At 39.1% G+C, this 27,111-nt stretch overlaps 4 protein-coding genes across 7 annotated transcripts; 1 reads left to right on the top strand and 3 right to left on the bottom strand.

The window, feature by feature from the left end:
- Nucleotides 1–2,614: 2,614 nt before the first annotated feature.
- Nucleotides 2,615–4,028, bottom strand: LOC103021665 (olfactory receptor 1496-like). The gene has a single exon (XM_007235436.3). The coding sequence runs from the start codon at nucleotides 3,901–3,903 to the stop codon at nucleotides 2,923–2,925; it is 981 nt and encodes a 326-aa protein (XP_007235498.3). The 5' UTR covers nucleotides 3,904–4,028; the 3' UTR covers nucleotides 2,615–2,922.
- Nucleotides 4,029–9,327: 5,299 nt separating this feature from the next.
- On the top strand, nucleotides 9,328–11,717 carry LOC103044870 (cytochrome c oxidase assembly factor 4 homolog, mitochondrial). Of its 4 annotated transcripts, none has more exons than XM_022681078.2 (3): nucleotides 9,328–9,510; nucleotides 9,875–9,905; nucleotides 11,308–11,717. In XM_022681078.2, the coding sequence occupies exon 3, from the start codon at nucleotides 11,320–11,322 to the stop codon at nucleotides 11,593–11,595; it is 276 nt and encodes a 91-aa protein (XP_022536799.1). In that variant the 5' UTR covers nucleotides 9,328–9,510; nucleotides 9,875–9,905; nucleotides 11,308–11,319; the 3' UTR covers nucleotides 11,596–11,717. The 4 variants fall into 4 exon arrangements, with proteins under 4 accessions (XP_022536799.1, XP_049325007.1, XP_015457422.2 ...); XM_049469050.1 differs by having other exon boundaries at nucleotides 9,328–9,530; XM_015601936.3 differs by lacking the exon at nucleotides 9,875–9,905 and having other exon boundaries at nucleotides 9,328–9,530.
- Nucleotides 11,718–12,302: 585 nt separating this feature from the next.
- LOC111195046 (olfactory receptor 1-like) lies at nucleotides 12,303–13,553 on the bottom strand. The gene has a single exon (XM_022681077.2). It carries the CDS (start codon nucleotides 13,334–13,336, stop codon nucleotides 12,326–12,328), a length of 1,011 nt encoding a protein of 336 aa, XP_022536798.2. The 5' UTR covers nucleotides 13,337–13,553; the 3' UTR covers nucleotides 12,303–12,325.
- Nucleotides 13,554–20,279: 6,726 nt separating this feature from the next.
- LOC103042312 (olfactory receptor 1-like) lies at nucleotides 20,280–21,681 on the bottom strand. Its single transcript, XM_007235415.4, has one exon. It carries the CDS (start codon nucleotides 21,572–21,574, stop codon nucleotides 20,483–20,485), a length of 1,092 nt encoding a protein of 363 aa, XP_007235477.3. The 5' UTR covers nucleotides 21,575–21,681; the 3' UTR covers nucleotides 20,280–20,482.
- Nucleotides 21,682–27,111: the final 5,430 nt, after the last annotated feature.

Raw genomic sequence — 27,111 nt, 5'->3', positions numbered from 1 at the left:
GTACTGTATATATATTTGGATTATTGAATTGTTTCTGACATGCAATCAAACACCATAGTCAACTACTCCCTGTGCCAGTCCAGCAATGTAATGTGTTTCATCTTAATCATACCTGATACAAGTCATTGATTTTCCACCAGATATTCAAATATGTGCTCTTATAAAGAATTCCTAACTAATTTTGAGGTTGATTGCATGAGGCAATTCTGTTAAACTTGGAGAAACCAGATTTTGATTGGTTTATTGCAACAACAGAAACTGTTTGTAATCTTTTTTTATTATGCTAATAAACCTAATTTGCAAAGGAGGTTAAACATTTTTTATTGCAATGGTATATGGAACGTGTTTTAGACAAAACCTTTTTTTTTTTAGTTCTGGTTCTGCTAACCCTTTCAGTAACCCTACTTTTAGTATAGTAAGAGTCCTGCTTTTAAAAATTGATTACTGTCATAATAGTGACAGTGACATAGTGTCATAATCTTACTGTCATAATAGTTTATTCACTGCTCTTTTAATTGAGTTAGATTGTAATGCAGAACCCATACTTTCACTATAGTTCAGTTTCTTCCCTTTGAATTGAATTGTAATACAGTAGTCATACTATAACTATAGTACAGGTCCTGCTATTTTAATTAGTTGTGATACTAGTTAGTAGTGTAATCATACTTTCATTATAGTATAATTCCAGCGCTTTCAATTAAAATGTGATACAGTTCATGCTCTCAGCTTTGCAGTCTATGAATGGACCCTTACTGTTCCAGCATGACTGCACACCAGTGAACAAAGCTAAAGTACGTAAAGACACGGATGAGCAAGTTGTTGTGGTGTGGTATAACTTCACTGGTCTGCACAGAATCCTGATTTCAACACTAGAACACTATTGGGATGAATAAGAGCAGAGACTTGGAGCAAGACCTTCTCTTCCAATATCAGTGTCTGACCTCACAAAAAGAGCTTCTGGAAGAATTCCCATAAACACTCTACCGAACCTTGTGGAAAGCTTTCCCAGAAGAGTTTTTAAGCTGTTGTAGCTGAAAAGAGTGGGATGGGAATGGGATGCGTGTTTACTCAGTGTGGTCAGACACACCAGCACTGTGATCAAGCACTTCCCTCTAGTGGTGCAGATGTGGTGAAGCAGTGGCTGAAAGGAAAGCAGGAGGCTGCGTCTCCGCAGTGAGATGTAGGGCTGTAACAGTCATGGAAGAGGTGAGGAAGAACTAATAATTCACAATCATTTCCAGCAATTAGTCAACTATGGGTATATGCTGTACATTGTAACATTGTATTTGACCAAGTGATCATATGTTTTATTTTTGTCTTCACTTTCCTTGCTATTAAAATATTCAACAAAAAATGAGTAGACAAATCATCTTTTTGCCAATACTGTTTATGATTAGTCATAAGTAGAACATTCAAACATGTTCACCGTGAGGGGTACCAGCTATTTTGACAATAATGGTTGTGTGTTGAGCTACTTCCAGAAGACAGTAAATCTTTCCATTCTGTAGTGTTGTTTCATGAATAGATATAATAAAATATTTGAAGTGTGAGGGATGTGCTCATTTTTGTTGCATACTGTGTATAGTGTTCCAGGTAGAGTGTTCTATAAATCTATAGTGTGTGTGTGTGATCTGTGTTTCTGTTTTTGGTCTCCGTATTTCATGTTCCATAGCATTGCAGTTCCAAGGTTTCTGTACCCCTGATCAAAATAATACAGCTGAATTATTACATATTAGCTGAATAAAAGATGATACTTTTTATTTCACCTTTTACAGGTTTAAAATGTATGCATGGTCAGCACATTTTTTTGGTATTGTTCACAAGTTGTACACACTTTTTGTAGCAGCCTGTTGTGGATAATTATCCTGCTGTATAACTCATCATTTTTTCGTTTTCAGCTTTTTTACAGTTTAATGTTTGTTTTTGGAATTTTCTGGTATTTCATAGAATACATTAAACTTAAAATACATCTCTAAGTGAAATTTCTCAATTTTCAGTTTATGGCAACGGCCTTGGCCCATACAGTTGATAAGTGCACCACCACTGTAGCATCTGATATACTTTTAAATTAAATTAGGATTTCTATTTTTTTTTTTATGTTTATGTTAACTGCAGTTTCTTTATTACATTTTGATCTAAGCAAACAACTTCCTGAAATCACTTTGCTTTCTTGTTACAGTCTTTATTTGCTCTGTCGTTGTTATTTTTATTTAGTTCATTTAGAGTGTTCAGCAGCAGCTTAGAAATATCCAGGGCTGCTGGACGTTGAGACAAGGTTGGAGGAGTCAGAGTGATTTGAAATCTGCGTCACCTGGCTTAACAGAAAGATGCCTGAGAGGAAGTGAAAGTTTGTAAGTGTAATGTGAGCAGTTCAGTCATATTTCAGTGTACTAACATTGGTTACTTCAGTAATGTTAAATCTACCATTTAAAATCATAATGTGCCAGAAAGAAATATCAATAATACACTGGCCTAATCCTAAAAAAATAATACATTTTAAATAAAAAAGCTGGAACCCAGTTTGAATATACATCCAATAATACATTAAGCAAAATGTTTCATTATCATTTTTTTATTTGCTTACTCCAGTTTGAAGTAATTTCATACACTCACAAACATGATACCTTTAATGATATTGCAGTCTCCACAAGAATGTTTTATACTAGCTACCTTATTTTATATATTAAAAAAAAATCTCAAGAAGTTTTCATAATTTTATGTAAAGTAACACATATCTAAATGTCTTTTGCCTTATGTCTTTGTTTTATATATTTGAAACATTTTTGGTTTCCTCATGTACAAAGATTATTTCAACATCTAAGCTAGAACCAGCTCTCAGTATGTTCACTTATAGAAAAAAACATGAATTATATAAAACTTAATATGTATATCAAAGAGAGCAGTGATAATAACCACAATTTGTCATTTTGAAAAGTACTTTACTTTGGTACGTTTGTACAGTACTTTAATAGACTGCATGACTTCCTCTGTCTTTAGAGTGTAAATTATGGGGTTTAACATAGGTGGAATAGTTTGCGTCATGGCAGTATTAAAAATCCGGAGATTTGCATCTATAGGTGCTATATAAGTTGCAATGTAGACACCTGAAATTGGTAGATAACCTATGGCCACTAACATAAGGTGGGCTGTACATGTTTTCATAGCTTTTGTTCGTTCAGTTTCATGTGACATCCTAAGTAAAGCCAAACCAATACCAAAGTATGAAAGAGTTATGAATGTTAATGGAATGAAAATTAGTATGGCAACACAGACCATTGCCATTAAATTGTTCACAGAATAATCATTACAGGCTAGTTTATAGACAGGACCATGGTCACAAAAATGACTCTCAACTGTAGTGGATCTACAAAAGGACAGTCTGGTAATGAGAGATACAAGAAGAGCAAAGACAGACACAGTGAAAAGCCACATAACACCAATGATCATTGTCATTGCTTCTTTGGTCACAATTTCATGATACCTCAGAGGAAAACAAATAGCAATTAGTCTGTCATAAGATAAAGCAAGCAGAGAAAGAGATTCCTGGGCCATAAAGACAAAAACAAAAAACATGTTTGCCAGACACTCTCCATAAGAAATGTACTGCCTCTCAAACAGAAACATGTCTAAAAGCTTGGGAATAAGAGCAGTGCTTGCACACAGATCAGACAGAGCCAGGTTAAAGATAGCTATGTACTTTGCTGTGTGGAGAGAACGTGCCAGGTATATGGTGCCCATTATGAAAGAATTCCCTAAAATTGTCATAACATACACAAAGCATAGAAACACATAGTAATACTTTGCATGCGGAATATTAGAAATTCCACTGATGTAAAATGTGCTGGGACGAATAAAAGTTTCATTTATTGTGGAGAAAGACTGCACAGAGGTTCTTTCATCCATCTGTCTAGAAGATTGTATTTCAAAAAGGTCTATGTTACTGCAGTTATTTACATAGATTTAAAAGTAAAAAATGATGAAAAGTGATACACAATGGATTAAACCTGCGTCTGTGTAGATAAGACAACATATCAACATTGCAGCGGGGTTAGACCGTTTTATACCACTTTGGTGCCCTCATTACTGCACTGCCCATTTCCCTCAAGACATGATATCATTCATCATATATGCAGTAAACAGGAAACTCAGAATACAGCCCCTGTGTGCTTATATAGAATTTCTGTGAGATTTACAGAGGTATGGATACACAGCATTTACCATTTACTATTGAAATACGTTTGATGTGGACATGAGTATTTAGTGCAGACACAAAACAGTTTTATCTGAATGTATATGTAAAGTTTCTTTTGTCTTTTTTCAATATCTGGCTTTAAAAAGACAAGTAATTCAAAAGTAATCAGAGTATAATATTTTAATGCAGTGTTGTTTTTTTTAAACCGGGCAGCATATGGCACATCCCTACAGCTCTGAAAGGGTTAATGTAGCTGATTATTTGAATCAGGTGTGTTGGGAGCAGGGAGGCACCAAAGCTGTGGGGGCAGTTGGGGTACAACTCTATATGCCCAAAAAACAAGAAATGCTGACTTAAAGCCTGGCTGCCCATACTCACTTACAGTCACTCCCTATAGACCACTACAGCTGTGTTGTCATTTTATAAAATATATACACAGAACAAAATGAGTCCTGGACATTTATTTACCACAGATTGTGATAAATAATCTAAATAATAATCTTAATAACCTCTCTGTTCTCTCTCTCTCTCTATTTCTCTCACATGTACGGAGATGCCCGGCCGGTCTGCCTGGATGTGTTCACTTGTGGTTCCAGCTTTCAGGAATCAGCCCTGTCCTCATCAGAATAATTACACAACCTTTCTAACTCCTGCTTTTTTCTCTTTATTTCCTTTCTGTTTCCTCTATCTATCTCTTCTACATGTATGGAGATGCCCTGTTCCTGATGTTCCCAGCCTGGCTCTCCACTGCCCGCTGTGTTGTGTCTGCAACCCTGCATTGATTAACATTAACACACTTAGAATCTGTTTCTATATTAGCCATAGCTCTATAGTTTGTGCCCATCACATTTTTGCATCGTTAAACTAACTAACATCTGAAGTACGACCGTTTCCCAAAACCAACGTACTTTGTTGGTACCACAGAAGTCTGAACTATGTTGGTTTGAACCACCGTGGCCTTAACTAAGGTGTTTTCAGATGTGTTCGGCCAGACTTTCCCAGCAGGAATCTTGCAAAACTCACAGTCTATTAAAATATGATGCCAAAAATATGTTAATAATTTATAATTTAGCCTATTTATATTGTAATATCACCACAACATGAACCGACAACAATACTATTAATAAAATAACAATGAACTGCAAGTAAAATCCACACAATAATTGCTATATATTAATTATTAATTGTAACAGTGCTACTTAAAAAAAAAACATAAATATATTTGTTATTGCTATATATTTTTTAATAAAATATATATACATCACCATTCTGAATTAGTCTTATTTATATGAGACCTGAGAAAGGTGTGTTACTGAGTGGTTCAGCAGAGCACTTACGATGGTGCAGCGGGCGGTGTTCTGTCGAATTGTGCAACCCATCGAGATGTGCTTCTTAACACCAGCGCCCATGCGTGGAAATGTTTATTTATTTATTTATTATTTTTATGGTAATTCTGTTCTTCTTGGGTGCATTAAACAACCAGAAACTCCTTGCCATTATTTGTCTGAGTATTAAAAATGCGTAAATGACAGTTGATAATAATGAAAGTAATAATAAGTGCCATGAAATTTAAGCAATAAAAAAAACTGTCTCCTGATATTTTGATTCATGCTTTCCAAATATCCTACCTAAAGCATGTTTAAATATGGGGCTTTTTCTAGCAATTTTATATTTAAATATGCACTAGGGTAGTATGGTTTGACAGGGTAGGAAAACTCGACAGAACACCGGATGGACGCCTAGTTCGAATCCCAGTCGTGGTTTTATTCTCTTAATATTTTTTTCATAATGGCAATTAATGTTCTTGTTTTTAAAAATATCTATTAATGTAGCATACATATTTCTACTTATTTCCTGTGATATATATTATTTAACAAAGACTAATTGATAACATTTGTATAGGGTTTGAAAAATAATTATTAACTAATTCATAAATGTTCACAGCACAAGTTATCTTTACTCAAGAGATGCCTGCTTAAATAATTGACATGCATCTTTCCAACACTGTAAAATACATTTTAGCTAAAGAGCACTTCAGTGCACTTTGTTCACTACACTAAATTCATGTTTTCCAAATAAAGCTAAATGTTAAAGACATACATTAAAAATGGGCAATTAACTTTACATTTTCAAAATACATTTGAGCACTGAATTTTATTATTTTCCTTGGGCTCACATGGGTAAAAGTGAAGTGGCTCAATTAATGTAATAAACACAAACATTAAAAAAAAAAAAAGAGGTACACTTGACATCTTAAATCCTCATGCAGCAATATTAATGTGATTTATCAGCTTTTTGAATCCTACCGTCCATCGTCTGCACTAATCACCAGGAACTATGACAGGTCTAGTCTAGAGCTGTAGTTGGAACGACGCAGCTGAACCACGGTAGTTGCGAACATTCGCTGGAACTACGGTTCTGGGAAACACCTGAGTAGCTTAACTAAGGTTCGCACTATGTAAGTTACTAACGTGGTTACCTCCATAGTTCCAACTACACTTTTGGGAAACACCTGCGTCGCAGCTGCATCGTCCAGACTATGTAAGTTGCTTACGTAGTTAGCAACTATGCTTTTGGGAAACGTACCCCGGGTCGACCCGAGTAGGATGGGTTCCTCGGACTGAGTCTTGGTTCCTTCCCAGGTTTCTTCCTCTTAAAGGGAGTTTTCCTTGCCACTGTGTCACCATAAAATTGGCATCTCTGTGCTGCTGCTCATAAGAGGCGTGGACCTTTGTTGTAAAAAGCGCTATATAAATAAAATTGAATTGGATTGAAGTGAAGTCAGGTAGTAGTGCTATTTGAAATCTCAGCAGTAAATTTTATTCCCTATATAGTTCACAATAAAACACCCAAAATGCCTTGCAAAATGTTGTGTACAGATGATGTAACTTTTTTTCAGAAAGTGAGGAAATGTCCTGGTTTTTAAATTACCTTCATTGGACCAGAGAGCAGTAGACAGCGTGACTGTCAACATGGAGCCCTCCCTCCCCCCCCTTCCGGTGCAGTCTCACAGGAAGAGCACACACACAACGCTACCAGGTGTCCTGGTTTACCCAAATGAAAATATGGTCACCCTATGTAACTAGACTCTACAGTTTATAACACAATGCAATAAACTGATTATATATATATAGATTGTTGTTTGGTTGTTCCTTAATCAGTTAACTTTATATGGTAGTAAATGCTATATAGAGAGTCAGCTAATAAGTGAGCCATTTCACAGATTCATTCCTCATGCCAAGAACAGACACCTCAATGCTAGATATGAGCGTTTAGCTTTGTTGTCAGCTGTTAGCATTTTTCACCCAATAAAAGGGAAGACTAGTTGAATTAAATACTAAACTTCAATTCAGACATGACTATAAAAAGTAATTTATTAGTCAAATGTGGTGTGAGTGAAGTGTTGTTTTTATATTAAGCCACGCTGAGTTTTTTCTTTATAATACATTTAAATGGAATGAAAATAATGTAATGTAAAATGTATTATTTTTCTTTACTCTTATAAAGAGTAATAAAAGAGTGAAGATTGGTGTTTCTAGGTCGTTGTTTTGGTATTTTAAGCTTCAGACACTGTTTACTGTAGAGTCCTGTAGGTCTGATAAATGAACGCTGCAACGCTTCCATCTAGTGTTTTCACAGGGCTGTGGGAACGTCCAAAAAAACAGTCCAGAGAGCTTTTAGAGTGATACCCATTTAATAAGGTTTCCTCGAGTGAGTGAGTCCAAAATAAATGGTCATTTATGAAGCAACTGAGCAACAGCAGAGTTTATAAACATTTGATGATTTTTATACTGAAAATATGTTCTAATTTATCAGCACAGAACCATTAATCATTAATGTTCAGCATTAAAGACAATTTTAAGCTTTTAAACTGCTGGTATAAGCATTTTCATGTGCTTTGGCCCTAAATCCAGCATAGACCACTGCAGGCATATCATAATTTTGTAGTCGACGCCATATGTTTATGTCCATATTTGTGGTTCTGTATCTAAATTTCTGAATGGGTGGAATAGATGGACTTTTTAAAAACTCACCTCTATCATATTCTACATTTCATTCTGTTTACATTTTTTTCCTGAACATCACTGGATCCTCTGAATAACACAATCATTTAAAAGTCATAAATAGAATAATGCTAGCTTTTAGCTAATGCTACAGCGCATTGAACTGACGTCATGGCACAGCGGCTCAGTTCGAGAGCAAGCAGGCAGAGATATGACACCGGCTGTAAAGCTCTGGTCATATCAAGATTATTATTATTAAACCCACTTTCAGTCTGGTGATGTTGAGCAGTGTAGTGTGTTAGAGATTGTAAAAGCACGTAGAACAGCCATCTCTAATTAACCACGCTAACTAATAACATTCAATGCAGCTAGACTGATGAAGCGTGCTACAGCGTTTAAAGCCTGGTTCTGGAGTAACACTGTGCTGCTTGTTTTAGTGTTTTCCTGCTGTAGCACAGGAAACTCGGAGGGCAGTTAGTTTATTAGTTGGTTTAGGTGTGCTGTAATATGCTGTAAGAATACAACCAAATCGACTCTGCTCAGGTTCTGAGCCACTGTGCCGCGACGTCAGGTCAGTGCGCTGTAGTATTGGCTAAAAGCTAGCACTAATCTAATTACAATTTTTAAACGATTTAATCATTCAGAGGATTTGTTGATGTGTCAGAAGGAAAATGTAATAGAATAACAGAATAAAACGTACTGGCTTCTGAACATACTTATTTGCCACAGACTTTAATAGAGGCAAGTTTTTAAAAAGCCCATTCATTCTGACCATACAGAAATTAATCTTAGACACGGAACCTTAAACATGGGCATTCGAGGACTACAGAATTAAGCACAACAGCAGCGGTCTATTAGCCAACCACTCAGTGGAGAGTAGTAGTAGCGCATTTACTTAAAGCTGTTTGCTGTAGAAAAATGGAAATATACAGATAAGCTAAATATACCTTGTTATACATTCTAAAATTAAAAAAATATTTCGGAAAAGTAGTTGGTTACTATTTTAATGTAGAGCTTTTAGCTGTTATCTCTATTATTCTCCATTAATAGTGGACTCACTCGTGGCTCCCTCTAGCGGCTGAAGTCATTTACTGATTATAACGGGGGAGATAGGAAGTGGGAAGGCTCTGAGCTTCCGGTCCACACTTGAAATTCTTCCCCACTGACTCTGTTATATATGTGTTGTGGTAAACTCGGACCCCAGGTCAATTTATACATGTGGATGTCTGCCTAGCTAATTAATGTCCTGAACGTTATTATTAACACAGTACCTCTCACTGAGTCGGTGCTCTGTTCAGTCAGCTGTTCAGCGCGGTGAGTCAGAATCTGCAGATGTAAGTTAGCCTAAAGCTGTAGTGTGTGAAGCGAGGTGCTCTGTAAGATGGTAGTTAGGTTAAATTGGTTAATAGATAATTATGTTGTATGTTTGTATATTTACATTTACTCCATTCTAAAAATAAAAAGCACTACTGAAAGCACTAATGAAAAAGTATGTACTTGACGTTTCATATAGATTTTTGGCAGTAGTTAACTTTACATAACCCAAACCCTTCTAATCTGTTAGCAGAACAAGACATTGTTTCTGTGAACTACAAACGAACAGAAGCGTTAGAGCAGTGTTTCTAAACCCTATTCCTGCATATTCTACTTTATATTCCCACTGTTCCGCATATTCTAGTGCTTTCTCTGCTTTAAAGGCACTTAATAAGGTAAGTGGTGGTATGATGTGTCTGATTCACTGCTGGATATACATAATGATTAATGTATGGTCCATAGGGGGCTACATAGATTTTTTTAACAGGTAAACTCAATAAAGGATTGTTTATTAGCTGATCAGTTGGATTAGGTGAAAAAAACAACAACTTTAGGGCAGTGACCAGAGATAAGAAACTGCTTTAAACTAATAATATAAAGTATTGTACTTAATTCTGAATATCCACTACATAACTAGTTAGTTAAATTAATTTTCGGTTATTATAGCTTACAGTAAATCCTGCAATCCTAAATTAATAAATTAGGACAGTTTGAAAATTAAATAGTTAGGAATAGGAATAAATAGGAATCCACCTATTTGTGGTATTGGTGGGGGGTGGGGGTGGGTGTGATCACTAAAAAGTGCGGGGCAATGGGCCTTTAGGACCAGAATTTTGTGTTTTACTTTTAAATATACGCTAAGGTTGCATAGTTTGACAAGGCTGCTAAAATCAACAGAACACTGGACTACTCTTCCCTTAAGCCCTAAGCAAAGTTCTGATAAGGGGCCCTCCAGCCCTGATCTTCAGCATGTGATCATTTTTTTACAGTTGCTCCTGACTCTACAATACTGCAATCCCTTGTTTGTTAGCTTAAGAATAAATAAATGTATTCATACTAAATTGATGTGTAAACAAACAGTATTTATAGAGTATAATAAGTTTCATTTTATGTTTAACATTTATGAGAATATGAACGTATTTAACAGATGTAGAATAAATAACGTGAAGGAACCAAGTTGTAGCACCTGACTATTTAAGGTGGATCAGAAAAATTAAATAAGCAGAATGTGAGCACTAATTCTTTAATAGCTGCTGTACTTTACTATGTAACACAAATGTCTCAGTCTTAGTGTGATTGTATGAATATAGCAACAGGATTTAAGGTGGACTTGGAAGTAACTAATTTACATTACATAGTTACATAGTTAATGCAATTGTAGGGGTCAGATGGGGCCCTTTAATTTGTGTGGCCATACGCAGTGTGTGTAATTAGCGGAAATGACAATCTGGCTACAATCTTATTTTAAACAATTACATATATTGTAAAATTACGTTGTTCTGTGTTGCATTAAATATTCACGGTCCAGTCAGAATATTGTTACTACAAATTATTCTTTCTAAAATTATTGTCCATTCTTTCAGTCCTGCTGAACATATAGAAGCACTTTGTAGTTCTATAATTACAGACACAAAAGGCTAAAGAACAGTGTCACTTTAACTCTCCCCTAGAGTCTATTCAGTGGTCACACATTTACAATCATAATCTGTTAAATAGTCACAGGGAGTTTATCTGAAAAGGCAGAATTTGCTGTACAACTTTAAAGTTGAATAATTTGTTCTCCTCTCTCCAACCTAGATCTGAACCAAAATGGCATCTCCCCCTACACCCTCACCCCATGACCGCAGCAGACCAGAAGATGAAAATGATCCAGTGGAACAGATGATTTTAAGGACAGGCTGTGCAAACCTGCATTATGCACTCCAGGATTGTATGGCAGAGCACCAAGACTGGAGAAAATGCCAAACACAGGTCAAGGACTTCAAAGATTGCATGACGTCATACCAAAATGTTCAGAAAGCTCGGTTGTTGAAGCAAAGACCATCAGAGTCGGACTCAAAAAGTCAATTGACAGCCTCTGATTAAGAAATTGTTAATGCATAATGATGTAACTTTAGCCTGTTAAATTTACATTGTGGACAGTTCACCATTGATGTTATTTACTTTACTTGTGGAACATCAAATAAAACATTTCTCCTTAAGATTTAGTTATCAGCTTGACTGTCTTTTAATTGTAATAAATCCATTTACTAGATCAATAATCAGTTGCCCCAATATACAATTTTTGTGATATCAAATTATATGCTGTTACAAGTAATTTACCTAAGATTCATATATATAATTCATATATACTTGCAGATAGTGGCTGCTAAAAAAATTATGTTAAACATGCACAAAGACTAATTGCTAAATAAATGCATTGATATTTGTTTTATTATTAAAATACATTCACATTAAAATTCAGATGAGCATGATGGACCCTATTTTACAGTATGTCCTGATGAAAAAACATTTTACCAGTTTTGAAAGCTTGCATTCAGCATTTAAAATGTGCAATTGCAAACTAGAAGATTAACAACTGCTTCCAAATTATTACATACTACTACACTGATCATACATTACAGTACTGTTATAACATTTTACAAATTTCAAATAGTAAATCAGATGGCCCAAATCTGTTTTAACCAACAGATGCATTATTTTTTTTATAATAATTGATATTTGGCTTGCACAAAAAGAAAAACTAAGATGCCAAATGAATAAGATGGCAAATTACTTTTTTTTTGGAGACTAGTTTTACAGCAACTGAATCATTTTAGTTACTTGAACTGTTTTGGACAGCTGTTTGCATTACAGAGTTCACTTTGCTTCGTTTGTAGAGAGCTTTAATAGACTGTGAAACCTCCTCCGTCTTTAGTGTGTATATGATGGGGTTTAACATGGGTGGAATAGTTTGTGTTAGGGCAGTATTGATTATTCTGATATTAGTATTTAAAGATGTTGTTAGAGCTGCAGTGTAAACACCAATTATTGGTAAATAAAACATGGCTACTAATATGAGATGGGAGGTGCAAGTTTTCATAGCTTTGATTCGCTCAACACCATGTGAGATTTTCTTAAGTGCAAAACGGATACAAACATATGAAAGAGCAATAAGTATCAATGGAATATAAAGAAGTGCAGCAGTACAGACATAACCCATTATGGAATTAATAGAGTTATCATTACAGGCTAGCTTATAGATAGGCCCATGATCACAGAAATAGCTGTTAACTGTAGTGGATCTACAGAAGGACAACCTGGTAACCAGAGCTACCAGCAGAGCATTGACACTCGTAGACAATATCCACATTACACCAATGATCAAAGTCATTGTTGTTTTGGTGACAATTGCATGATATCTTAAAGGAAAGCATATGGCAATTAACCTATCGTAGGCCATAGCAAGCAAGGTGAGAGACTGCAGAGTCATAAAAAAATAAACAAAAAACATGTTTGTTAGACAGGCTTCATAAGAAATGGACTGGTTCTCAAACAGAAACATGTCCAGAAGCTTTGGAATAAGAGCAGAACTTCCACACAGATCAGAAAAGGCCAAATTGAAGACGGCTATATACTTAGCTGTATGCAAGCTTCGTGCCAGGTATATGGTGCCCATTATAAAAGAGTTCCCCAACAAAGTCACTGCATACACAAAGCACAGAAACACATAGTAGTACTTTGCATGTGGGATGTTGTAAAGTCCGGTAATGTAAAAGCTGGAGGGACGAATAAATGTTGTGTTGGTTGAAGAAACTGACTGCATGGAGGTCATGTTAGCAGCCATCTGCCTTTACCAATGAGAAAGAAAAGTTTTGTTTGTTTTAGAATGCATTCTGTTATATCACAATTTTTTGTTATAATGTAACGGATAGAATCAGTGAAAGTGTGTCAGTTATTGAATAAGGAAAAAGTTCACTATTGAATGTCAGCATATCTGTGAAGATCACTCAAATTTATGCTTGGTCTTTGGTGACATCATTCCCTAAAGGACTACTCCTCAGTAACATTTATTAGTATAGTTGTCTTGGACCATGTTTGGACAGGTTATGAGCTATGTAACAAACTGTTCCTCTGTTGAGTATTGTGCAAAAGTTTTATACACTAAAGTAAATTACACTAATCCATTTATCTCAGCAGTATAAGTGTTTTTGCACCACATATGAGCACCACATATGATTTGAACAGATGCAAATAAAAATACATACAGTAAAATGCAACAAAGAATTCTCATTTTTAACTATGTTATATCCTGTGAGCCAATCTGGAGAACAGAGTGTAGTTCCAGATTTCTCCTAGATGCCCTCAGCAAGCCAAATTAACCAAACCAGTTGTTGATATAATGAGAACTAGTAGTGAGTGTAGTGAGTAGTGAGTACGCCCCACACATTTCTGCAGATATTTAAGTATATCTTTTCATGGGACAACACTGACAAAATGACACTTTGACACAATTAAAAATAGTCTGTGTGCAGCTTATATAACAGTGTACATTTATTCTTCCCTCAAAATAACTCAATATACAGCCATTCATGTCTAAACCACCAGCAACAAAAGTGAGTATACCCCTAAGGGACTACACTCCAAAATTTCCAACTTTAGCACTGCTTGTCATTTAGTGTTACTACAGACATATGAAAAAGTTTGGGCACACCTATTAATCTTAATCATTTTTAGTTCTAAATATTTGGGTGTTTGCAACAGCCATTTCAGTTTGATATATCTAATAACTGATGGACACGGTAATATTTCAGGTTTGAAATTAGGTTTATTGTACTAACAGAAAATGTGCAATATGCATTAAACCAAAATTTGACCGGTGCAAAAGTATGGACACTCTTATCATTTTATTGATTTGAATACTCCTAACTACTTTTTACTGACTTACTGAAGCACAAAAATGATTTGGTAACCTCATTGAGCGTTGAAATTCATAGCCAGGTGTATCCAATCATGAGAAAAGGTATTTAAGGTGGCCAATTGCAAGTTGTTCTCCTATTTGAGCATGCCACAAACAGAGTCGCCTGAGGTATGCAAAAGCAAAAGCACACCTCAGGCGACTCTGTTTGTGGCGTGCTTGCAGAAATGGCTCCTTTCGCTCCACTCTCCCATACAGCTTCTCCTTGTGCAAAGTGCGCTGTATTGTTGACTGATGCACAGTGACACCCAGACAAACCAATTCTCCCTGAAGCTGTGGGACTCTCCCACATTTCTCTAATTGCGTGTGGGAAGGAGAGAAAGAAAACAGAGAGGGTTCTGATTGGCCTGTTCTCTGCAAAGAGTCTGTGAGACAGCCAATCAGTTTTTAGTGTGGGCGGGCAGTGTTTTTCCCCCCTCACGGTGAGTGAGAGAAAGCAGATCATGTCGGAGGCAGGGAAATTAGAGGCAGGGCATTCCAAAAATATATATATAAAACTCATTTCACCTCTGAGTACTCTAAATTTAATTAAAAAAAAGTAAAATTAATTAAAATAAAAGTAAAGTTTCATTATCCTTTGGTGTGTGTGCAAGTATTTTTTGTTCTGTTTTTTTTGGCTGGGGGGTAACCTCCCTGAAATCAACTTTTGCAACTTGAGATGTCTGGACACCATCTGCAGCATGATGATGCTGCAAGATGATGCTGCAGCTCTTTGGAGGTGGTCTGTGGATTGTCCTTGACTGTTCTCACCATTCTTCTTCTCTGCCTTTCTGATATTTTTCTTGGCCTGCCACTTCTGGGCTTAACAAGAACTGTCCCTGTGATCTTCCATTTCCTTACTATGTTCCTCACAGTGGAAACTGACAGTTTAAATCTCTGAGACAACTTTTTGTATCCTTCCCCTGAACAACTATGTTGAACAATCTTTGTTTTTAGATCATTTGAGAGTTGTTTTGATGAGCCCATGATGCCACTCTTCAGAGGAGATTCAAATAGGAGAACAAATTGCAATTGGCCACCTTAAATACCTTTTCTCATGATTGGATACACCTGGCTATGAAGTTCAAAGCTCAATGAGGTTACCAAACCAATTTTGTGCTTCAGTAAGTCAGTAAAATGCATATTGCACATTTTCTGTTAGTGCAATAAACCTCATTTTAATACTAATTTTAATTTACTGTGTCCATCAGTTTTTAGATATATCAAACTGAAATGGCTGTTGCAAACACCCAAATATTTAGAACTAAAAAGGATTAAGATTAATAGGGGTGCCCAAACTTTTTCATATGTCTGGACGTCAGCTTCGTGATGTCGTCTTGGAGAAGTGGAAAAGCATTCCAGTGGCAACCTGTGGAGCTCTGGTAAACTCCATTCCCAGGAGAGTTAAGGCAGTTCTGGAAAATAAGACTATTATATAAGACTAAAATAGACTATGTTTCATTGTATCAAAGTGTCATTTTTGAAAATAGAGAAATGTCACTAGATGATAAGAAATTAATGAAGATTCTCTCAGAACAAGTGACTTATGAGAACAATCATTATTACCTGCCTCTTCCGTTTTGCAATGACAACATGACCATGCCTAAAAACAGAGAAATGGCAATCCAGCGTGCTGCCAACCTTGTAAAAAGATTAAAAAAGGATAAAAGCTTTCAAGCAAAGTACAAACAATTCATGGACAAAATGTTGGAACAGGACTATGCTGAGAAGATACCATCAGAGCAACTACAAATAATCTACTAGGTGTGCTCATGCGATTCTGTCAAGAACACATAGCTTTAATAGCAGATATTCAAGCTGTGTTTCATCAGGTTAGAGTCCACAGAAAACATGTAGACTTTCTCACCTGATGAAACAGCTTTAATATCTGCCATTAAAGCTATGTGTTCTTGATGGAATCGCATGAGCACACCTAGTAGATTATTTGTCGTCTTTAAGGGAAACCGGGAGAACAGAAGATGGCAGATCTCCCTCCAGAACGAATCACCCCAGACGTACCACCTTTTACCCATGTAGGTATTGATTACTTTGGGCCAATAGAAGTCAAGAAAGGTCGCGGAACTGCAAAACGATATGGCGTGATTTTAACATGTCTGGCATCACGTGCCATTTATCTTAAAGTAGCAAATTCCTTTAAATACAGATTCCTGCATTAACGCCCTGCGGCGATTCATCTGCAGAAGAGGGCCAGTTGCTACTATAAGAAACGTACAAATTTCATTGGTAGTCACAGAGGACTAGACAACAGTTTGAAAACTGTAGATCATGAGAAAATCCATGAGACTTTATCAAAGGATGAAATCAAGTGGATGTTCAATCCACCATTTGCACCTCATCATGGAGGTGTGTGGGAATGTCTAATCAAGTCATTGAAGAAAACTCTTCTTTCACTTTTTAGAGAGCAAACCCTTGATGATGATGGTTTGTTAACAGCACGCTGTGAAGTTGAAACAATAATGAATGAACGTCAACTAACATATGTATCAGATGATCCACTTGACTGGGAACCCCTGACACCTAATCATCTACCAAGAATGAAAGTTCATCCAGTCATACCACCTGGGATCTTTCAGAGCACTGACTTGTACGTACGAAGAAGATGGAAACAGGTACAGTACATCACAGACCTATTCTGGAAACTGTGGATAAGGGAGTACCTTCCAACTATGCAAAAGAGATCCAAATAGAATTTGATCAAAAGGAACTTCCTGCCAAATTACTTACTGGTCATCGTTGATGATAAAGCACCAAGAAATTTGTGGCTGCTAGGAAGAATTCTGAAGACCTTTCCAGATAAACAAGGTCTTGTCTGAGTAGCTTTGATCAAGACCAAGAACACAGTCCTGCAAAGACCAGTCAGTAAGCTCTGCTTGCTGATGGAAACGTTACAACAATGATGGACTAGCAGTAAAGGCTGAGTCCCGATGGTGGGTTATGTGTAAGTAACCTCTAACCCCCAACTTTAAGAAAACAACTAAGGACTGATGAATTAATGAATGATTGATTATGAATTATGGATATAGATGTTTGCTCTGCAATTTATATAATCAGATGTAGTACTGGAAATAAGAGTGAATGGTTTATATAAATATGCTTTCTGGCTCCTTTTATTTACATGCTATTATTGTGAGATACACAATAAGGGACCAGGCGTTGGAGCCATTTTTATCTTTAGCCATTCTATCCCTAGGTCACTTATGGTTCATTACCCAATAAATGTCTCCCTCATGCATACCGGTCAATACATCCAAGTTTTCAGGGTTATCGGGTCCTTGTAAGGGAATGAGGTAGACCTAGCTAGTGCCCAGTCAGAAGAGCAAACAGTTTTTCCACCGCAAGCTGTAATTGATTTGTTTATTTATTATGAGTTTTTTTGTTACTTTCATATGTTGTGCTTTGCTTAAATAAACATCAACTAAACATCAAGACAGCATCTGCGTGTGAACTGAAGTTTGACTGGGACATATTCTTTTTTTTTAATAAATAAATTTGATTGAAAGTAATTGTTTACAAATATACAAGTACAAAATATTACATTTCATTACATTTATCACATATCAAATTAGTATAATTATTTAGTTAAAAAGTCAAAATCTATCTTGTCAGTAGTCCTTTATGTTTTCAGTTCTCTTACAATTTGTGTAAAAATAATGTCAGTTGGTACAAAATAATGGCCTATGGTCTTGTTCTAGTTTTCCACAGTTGACTTTTCACTATGCATATAATTAACCACATTAATTCTTGTCCTTGTTTTGTTAGAGCTATTAAATAATCTATTGTATTCATATTAATTTTTATTTATGTTTTTAAGTTGATCCCAAAGTTCTTTAGATCTGTTGCATTCTAGTTAGAAATGTTTTAATGTTTCGTCTTGATTACAATTAGGCATAGGACATTTAACGTAGCAGCTTTACCAATTTACCACTTTTTGTACAGGTAGTCTTCTCGCAGAAATTATATCTATATACTATTTAGATGCTATATCGATATTATTTTCATGTGGTTGCATGGCTCTATAAGTAACCATGTTACCATATACGGAATAAATTATTACTTTGTATATTTGTTTCCTATCATTATTTACCCATTCAATATTATGATGTTTGCATTTTGTTATAAAATCTAAATATAATATTTTAAAATGTGAAACTTAGATCTTTGTGCCCCTTTTTGTTCTTTCCAATTTAGTTTTCCCCCAATTTAGAACTTTTAAACAGAATTTCTCTTTCTGTCACCTCTCTAGTGGCATTCCATGTAAAGTTGCAACATATTTTGTAGTTTGTTTTGATGTATGTTTTATTAATTAGAATTTTTGCTTTATAACTTAAATTAAAATTTGAATACTAACTAATTATGTATTTTATCATTGTAAAAAGTCCAATTATATTCTAAACAACCCTTATTACCAAAATATATACCTAAAATCTTAATTTGTACTTTTTCTGTAACATTAATATCACATTTCCTTTCTATAGCTCTAACCCATAAATATTCTGATTTATCAATATTTAATTCAGCTCTGGAAGCACACTTATAGTTTAGAAAATTATCATATAAAATACCCAATTCTTCATTTGATTTTATAAATAAGGTGATCAACAAATGCAGAAATAACCAATTTGAATCATTTAGCAAAACCCTACCATCTAATTTTTTTTTAATGGACTTACAGCCAAGACATACAGCGCTACACTGAAAGGGCCTCTCAGAACTTTAAATGCATCGGACAGTCGACCATTCACATTTACTTTTACATTTCCATATTCCAAATACATGCACTTAATCATTGATAAAACCGTCAGGGAAACCATACATATACAGAAAAGGCTGTATTTTGATGAAAGGCTACAATATAAAAAAAAAATCTCTTTTGTGCTACAAATTAATTCTCTCAATGTGTTCAAATAGTCCCACATAAAGCGTCCTTTGACAGCACATGTCTGTTCGTTCTCTATAATTGTGTCTAAAACTTTTTTTTTTGGATTATCTTATAGTCAATATTCATGAGTGTAAGGTGTCTATAATTATATATATATCATATTTATCACCTTTTTTATACAAAAGTGTCAAAACAATCGTTCATACGACCCTTCTTAAGCACTTCATTATGAACTCAACACATTTAGTGCTATGCACAATCCAACTTTACCAAGCAATATGTGATTCTGTTACGTTAACCCTTGAACTGTGTGGAATATGTCAAGGTGTGCCAAAATGTCAGCTCTTTTGGACTGGCTGAAGCAAATGTGTCATTTATGTTTGTACTGTTCCATTTTTTGCATGATGTAATAATAATAAAAAAAATAAAATCAGATATTGTTTTGGGATTTGGACAACCCTTTTTTAAATTACACATTCTGTTGATTTTCTATGTAAAAATCTTCTATAGAATAATAATTAAACTTTTTGCACACCTTCATAATAATCAGAAATGTCACTTTATGTTCTAATTGTATCGTCCAACCTAGTAGAATTCTGCCAATAAGCAATAACTGCGCAGTAAAATGTGTTGAATTTGTGATTTGTGCTTAATTCTCACTTCAACAAAGTGGAGTCCAAACTTTACTTCCAACTACATGAACTACATTAACCTACAAAAATTCAGATTCTTGATTGAACAGTTGTCAGAAATTCAAGTTTTTGCGTTTTAAAAAATCCCCCCCCCCCCATATAGTGAATGAATTGTAAACATAAGTAATGCAACAATGTTGAACAAAGTAGTGATTTAATGCTTCCATCATTGCTAGGTTTAAAACATGTTGTTTCTGACTTTCCACAACTACAATCACACAACCAAACTGTTGCTGGCAGAAGGATATGTGATGAGTTTTTATTTATTTATTTAAACAGTAGCTACCTTGTGTTGATTTATAGTCTATGAAAATAGCTGCTGATTACACATTTATGAAATCACTATTACACACAAAAATGTTACAGTACAATAAAACTAACAAGCACCAATGTATAAATTGATGAATATATGGACTATTGTGGGACATCCCATGCTCATGTCTCTCATGAGGTCACAGGTATTTTGCCCTTTCTGTTTTTGACAGCTGTTTGCATTACAGAGTTCACTTTGCTTCGTTTGTAGAGAGCTTTAATAGACTGTGAAACCTCCTCCGTCTTTAGTGTGTATATGATGGGGTTTAACATGGGTGGAATAGTTTGTGTTAGGGCAGTATTGATTATTCTGATATTAGTATTTAAAGATGTTGTTAGAGCTGCAGTGTAAACACCAATTATTGGTAAATAAAACATGGCTACTAATATGAGATGGGAGGTGCAGGTTTTCATAGCTTTGATTCGCTCAACACCATGTGAGATTTTCTTAAGTGCAAAACCGATACAAACATATGAAAGAGCAATTAGTATCAATGGAATATAAAGAAGTGCAGCAGTACAGACATAACCCATTATGGAATTAATAGAGTTATCATTACAGGCTAGCTTATAGATAGGCCCATGATCACAGAAATAGCTGTTAACTGTAGTGGATCTACAGAAGGACAACCTGGTAACCAGAGCTACCAGCAGAGCATTGACACTCATAGACAATATCCACATTACACCAATGATCAAAGTCATTGTTGTTTTGGTGACAATTGCATGATATCTTAAAGGAAAGCATATGGCAATTAACCTATCGTAGGCCATAGCAAGCAAGGTGAGAGACTGCAGAGTCATAAAAAAATAAACAAAAAACATGTTTGTTAGACAGGCTTCATAAGAAATGGACTGGTTCTCAAACAGAAACATGTCCAGAAGCTTCGGAATAAGAGCAGAACTTCCACACAGATCAGAAAAGGCCAAATTGAAGACGGCTATATACTTAGCTGTATGCAAGCTTCGTGCCAGGTATATGGTGCCCATTATACAAGAGTTCCCCAACAAAGTCACTGCATACACAAAGCACAGAAACACATAGTAGTACTTTGCATGTGGGATGTTGTAAAGTCCGTTAATGTAAAAGCTGGAGGGACGAATAAATGTTGTGTTGGTTGAAGAAACTGACTGCATGGAGGTCATGTTAGCAGCCATCTGGAAATACCTATTAAAAATATCTAGTAAAAACAATTGGCAATAATTTGATTTATGCTGGAACATCTATTTTAAATTCTTGTTACATTAAATGTTCTATAATGCCCTCATAATACTAATAAAAGAGTAACGCTGCAGAGCCATTATTGCTTTGATACTGTACCTTCTGCAGATCCACTGGAATGACAGCAAACCTGGAAAGATAATTTAAATGTATGCTTGGTCTCTAGTGACATCATTCCCTACATGACTGTACCTCATCAGAATGCCAAAGAAACAATAAAAACAAGTGTCTACATGGATCTCTGCTGCCATATTTTTAATGAACAGAAAATCGTTTACTTTTACTTTTTTTATTCTGTTTGCAAAGTGTTATATAGAAAATGTAATTAAATTCATATGTTCATATGGCCATTTATGCTTTTAAATGCCACCCACTGTCCCACAAATAGAGCAGAAACTTCAGGCAGAACATATATCATTCAGAACACTGCATTGTAGCCATAAGAAAATGTAATTATAATCCATATATTTGTACATAGCATTTTCTGTTAGGTACATTGTTATTGATTACAGAATCAATCACAAAATATATATTTACATTCATAGAAGAAAGAGGTCCAATTCATTGTCAGTGCAGGGTGAAGAGCAGTTCTGAAAGGCATATTTTGTGAGATGAGGGAGCAAGTAGTTGTCAAAAGATTGTCTATTTTGTGATTTATTCTGGGTTGTTCATGCTCTTGAGTAGTGTATGTGGAGCTTAGATCATAGCGGCGCTGGCTCATGGAGCGGATGGCGCAAGGACAGCGGCGCCGACTCGCGGAACGGACGGCGCGATGATGGCGGCGCAAGCCTCCGGGATGGCGGGCTTGACGGCTCAACCCCACCTTACCCCCTACGACGGCAGCGCTGACTGGACAGCCTTCGAAGCTCAGCTTGAGATCATGGCGGGCGGTGCGGGCTGGACGGACGCCGAGACGGCAGCCAACCTCTGCCTGGCGCTGCGGGGCGATGCGCTGAGGGTACTGATCGAGCTCCCCGCCGAGTGCCGCTGCGAGCTGCCTGAACTGACGCGGGTGCTGAGAACACGTTTCAGCCGCCAAGCTTACCCAACGTTTCCGAGAGCGGCCCAGAGGAGGCTCGCGTTGGATCACTTTCTGTGCGCCCTCGAGCCGAGCGAGCTGCGCAAACACGTGAGGCTGGCCGACCCGCAGACCCTGGAGTCCGCAGTGGAGGTGGCGGAGCGGTCCGAACTCATCCTCTCAAGCCATCCTGGACCGCGGGGGGCGTTGCCGGTTGCCCGTGATTCGCAGAGGTGGGGTCGGAGCAGGTCTGATGCCCAACTGGAGTGCTGGCGCTGCGGGGGGCGTGGCCACAAGCGAGCGCACTGCAGCCGGCCGGGAAACGGAGCCGGGACCACCCAGTGAGGGTTACGGTGGCCCCAGGAACGCTATGCTTACCCTCGGGATCTGATTCCGGAACTGCCGGACTCAGCGGCTATTTCCTGAAATGCACATTGAATGGAGTGACGGTGAACGCGCTGGTGGACACGGGCTCGTCAGTCTCACTGATACGGCCCGAGCTAGCGACGGAGGTAGCGGCCGAGTTTGTGACTGACAACAGCCAGCGCATCGCTCTCTCTTCAGTCACCGGGGATCCTATAGGTCTCCTAGGATTAACGGAGTTGACGATTGATGTCGGCAAGGGGCCCTTTCAACAACAGTTCTGGGTAGGACGCATCAACGACCCGTGCATTCTGGGCAAGGACTTGCTCTCACGCGTCGGAGCTATCATTGACTGTGCACAGGGCTCGGTGCTGGTGACTGGACTCCCCGTAGAGATACGCGACGAGTTAGGGGTAAGTGAACTGGTGGGAGGGAATGTGTGTGATTCGGTACGTGATACAGTAGAGGGTCCGCTGGATGCGGGGTTGAGTGTAGATCCGATAGAGGAGATGCTGGAGCGCAGTTGTGTGGGTTTATCTGGTCCCCAACAACTCCGTTTGCGCGAACTGATCGGCCGTTTTCGCACGAGTTTCGCTGTGTCTGAGCGCGAGTGTACTAAAACTAGCCTTGCGGTTGATTCGATAAACACGGGTGACGCCCAGCCCATCAGGCTGAGGCCGCACCGTCTGGCGTTAGCAAAGCGCATAGCGGCGGAGCAGTTAGTCTGCGAGATGGCGAGTACGGGCATTATTGAGCCTTCGAGCAGCCTGTGGTTGGCCCCGGTGGTCCTTGCGAAAAAGAAGGATGGAAATTGGTGCTTTTGCGTGGATTATCGGCGACTTAACGCTGTCACGAAGCTTGACTCCTACCCGCTCCCCAGGATCGACGATACGCTGGACCAGCTGTCTGGCTCAGCCTGGTTCAGCTCGTTAGACCTGAGGAGCGGATATTGGCAGGTGCCCCTCGTGGCGGGGGATAGGGAGAAAACCGCTTTCTCGCTCGGCTCAGCCCTATGGCATTTCACGGTGCTTCCGTTCGGATTGTGTAACTCGCCGGCTACTTTTCGCCGGCTACGTCTTATGGAGCGTGTTTTATGCGGGGTTCCGCGGTCGTGCTGCGTCGTTTATTTGGATGATGTCTTGGCGCACTGAACCGACTTCGACTCCGCACTGTCTCACCTTGAAATGGTGCTCGGGGCGGTTCAGGCGGCTAACCTGAAGCTCAATCCGGCAAAGTGTAATCTGCTAAGGCAGCGCGTGAGCTTCCTGGGCCATGTAGCGGTCCGTGACTGGCCCACACCGCGAGATGCTGAAATGGTTCGCAGCTTTGTGGGGCTCGCCTCGTATTACAGGCGGTTTATTAGGGGGTTCGCGGACGTGGCAGCGCCGCTTCATGCTCTGACTAAGCCTAGTGTGAAATTCCGCTGGTCTGACGAGGCGGAGCGGGCATTCGAGGAGCTAAAAAACCGCCTGTGCAATGCTCCGATTCTAGCGTATCCGAAGGTGTCTGAGAGTTTCATTGTGGATACTGATGCGAGCGACCACGGCCTCGGAGCAGTCCTGTCGCAGGTTCAGGACGGCTCCGAGCACGTAATAGCGTACTATAGCCGCCGCCTGGACAAGGCGGAGCGCAACTATTGCGTAACGCGCCGGGAACTACTCGCAGTGGTCGAAAGCCTTAAACATTTCCGAGCGTACGTGTATGGGGTGCCCTTTCTGCTGCGCACTGACCACGCCTCGCTACAGTGGCTCATGCGTTTCCGCGAGCCCGAGGGCCAACTCGCGCGCTGGTTATCTAGACTCCAGGAGTTTCGTTTTGAGGTTGTGCACCGCCCGGGCCGTGGCCACAGTAACGTGGATGCTTTGTCGCGCCGGCCGTGTGTGGCTGCCGACTGCAAACATTGTGCTTGTGCTGAGGAGAAATCTGCTGAGACTGCACGCTGCGCTGCAATCTCCGGGGATGTTACTGGCGCTGTCGGGGTGGCTCAGGTGTCCGTAGAGCAGCTCCGATAATTCGCGATCCGCCCGTTGCGCATCGCGAATTATCGTGGGCAGTACACGCGCTCAGTGCGAACGTCACACCGTCGTGGGGGGAGGTGGTGCCGCTGGGCCCGATTGCTAAGACGTTGCGCTCCAACTGGGCTAGTTTTAGTTTGTCCGACGGCGTGCTGTGCCATACCTGGGAGGATCCGGCGAACGGGTGGCGCGTTTTTCAGGTGGTGGTACCGCGGGCGCTTAGGGGATCGGTCCTACGGGGAGTTCATGGGTCACCTGGGGCTGGGCACTTTGGTGTCACCAAGACTCTGAAGCGCCTGAGGCAACGCTTCTATTGGCCTGAGTGTAGAACCGACATGGAACTCTTCGTGCACTGCTGTGATGTGTGCGCTGCCAAGAAGGGCCCCTCGAGGGCGCCCCGCGCCCCACTTCACCCTTACCAGTGCGGCAGCCCGATGGAGCGGGTGGCCGTGGACGTGCTGGGCCCCTTTCCGGTGACGGACTCTGGAAATCGCTTTGTTCTGGTGGTGATGGACTATTTCACGAAGTGGCCAGAGGCCTACGCGGTGCCGGACCAAGGGGTGGTCACTACTGTGGATATCCTGGTGCAGGAGTTCTTTTGCAGATTCGGGGTTCCGGAAGAACTGCACAGCGACCAGGGGAGAAATTTCGAGTCGGAGGTCATGGCGGAGGTCTGCCGCATCCTGGGAATCCATAAGACCAGGACGACGCCCCTTCATCCGCAGAGTGACGGACTGGTGGAACATTTTAACCGCACGCTGGCGGCGCAGTTGTCCATGGTGTCGGACAAGAACCAGCGTGACTGGGACAGGCACCTGCCGGTAGTGCTGCTGGCCTGTCGCTCCGCTGTGCAGGAGACGACGGGATTCACGCCGGCTCTGCTTATGTTCGGGCGCGAACTGAGGACGCCGGTCTCCCTGGCTTTTGGGGCACCTCCTGACGGGGGCGGGTACGCTTCGGACACGCCCACTTTTGTCTCGGACCTTATGTCTTCGCTGGAATTAGCACACCGTCTAGCACGCTCCAACCAGTCTGCTGCCGGACAGAAGCAGAAGCGTGCGTACGACACGTGTTGCTTTGGGGACCCGTTGGCGGTGGGGGCGAGGGTTTGGCTATATAACCCTCAGCGGAAGAAGGGACTGTGCCCGAAGCTCCAGTCGGCCTGGGTGGGTCCGTGCTTGGTGCTGTCCAGGCTGGGGGAGGTGGTGTATAAGATCCGGTGGGGCAGACGCACTATGATTGTGCACCGTGATAGGCTGGTCCCCTATAGGCCAAGACTGTCGGACACTGTGGACGGTGGTGCGGAGCCTGCCAACCTTGCACTCGTGCCTGATCTTAACTCTGGCTCTTCGGAGCCGCTGGCGGGCGGTGCCGTGCCTGGCCCCTCCAGGCTGCTGCGGGCACGGAGGCCGCCCGCCCGCCTTAGTGACTTTGTTTGCGACTGATGTAAGTGAGTGGCAAGCCTGTTAAATAAAAGAGCTTATGAGCGTTCATCATGAGTCTCACGGGTCTTCCTTCCTCTTCCACGCCACAATATATTTAATTATAATAGAGTCTTCCCTAATATTATCTATATGACTCACAAGCTAATGTCATTCATTTTACATTAATGTATTGTATTTATTATTTATTATAAAGTACTAAAACACTGTTTCAGTTTGATTATTTTACATTAATGTATGTAATTAAAATCCTTAAATAACAAAAGTAATATTAATGTACAACAATAAACCAATATTGCTTAATTTAAAAATGTGAATCCATGTAAAAAAGACCCAAAACTAACATAACATTTTCTCATCTCAAAACAATGTCAAATTTTAACAGTTCTTTTGAATGCCCACAAAGTACATGAAACCAAAAGATGTTTTTTTACACTGACAATAACAAAACCAAAAATGATCGTTTTTGAAAAAATATTAAACCACAAATATTTGAGCTGAGCATGTTCTGTCAATTGTTAGTTTTTTTGCATCTTAAAAAAAGGAAAATCTACAGTTTTTTCTTTGTCAGAGAGTACCACTGTCTCAAGCTACTTTTTGATAGTGAACCTGTTGGTAAGAGATAGACTGCTAGAAGTGTTTATATGATGCACTCCAAAACACTTGTTTAAAGACATTTTGGGATCTGGTAATGGTCGAGT

The sequence above is a fragment of the Astyanax mexicanus genome, chromosome 20 (assembly GCF_023375975.1).
Source record: "Astyanax mexicanus isolate ESR-SI-001 chromosome 20, AstMex3_surface, whole genome shotgun sequence".
NCBI classification, from domain to species: Eukaryota; Metazoa; Chordata; class Actinopteri; order Characiformes; family Acestrorhamphidae; genus Astyanax; species Astyanax mexicanus.
The sequence above is the reverse complement of the archived record's forward strand: the minus strand, read 5'-3'. Positions and strand labels throughout refer to the sequence as shown.

Coding starts and splice junctions, on each gene's coding strand:
- LOC103021665 (XM_007235436.3), bottom strand. CDS start 3,903: ATGGATGAAAGAACCTCTGTGCAGTCTTTCTCCACAATAAATGAAACT.
- LOC103044870 (XM_022681078.2), top strand. CDS start 11,320: ATGGCATCTCCCCCTACACCCTCACCCCATGACCGCAGCAGACCAGAA.
- LOC111195046 (XM_022681077.2), bottom strand. CDS start 13,336: ATGGCTGCTAACATGACCTCCATGCAGTCAGTTTCTTCAACCAACACA.
- LOC103042312 (XM_007235415.4), bottom strand. CDS start 21,574: ATGTTCCAGCATAAATCAAATTATTGCCAATTGTTTTTACTAGATATT.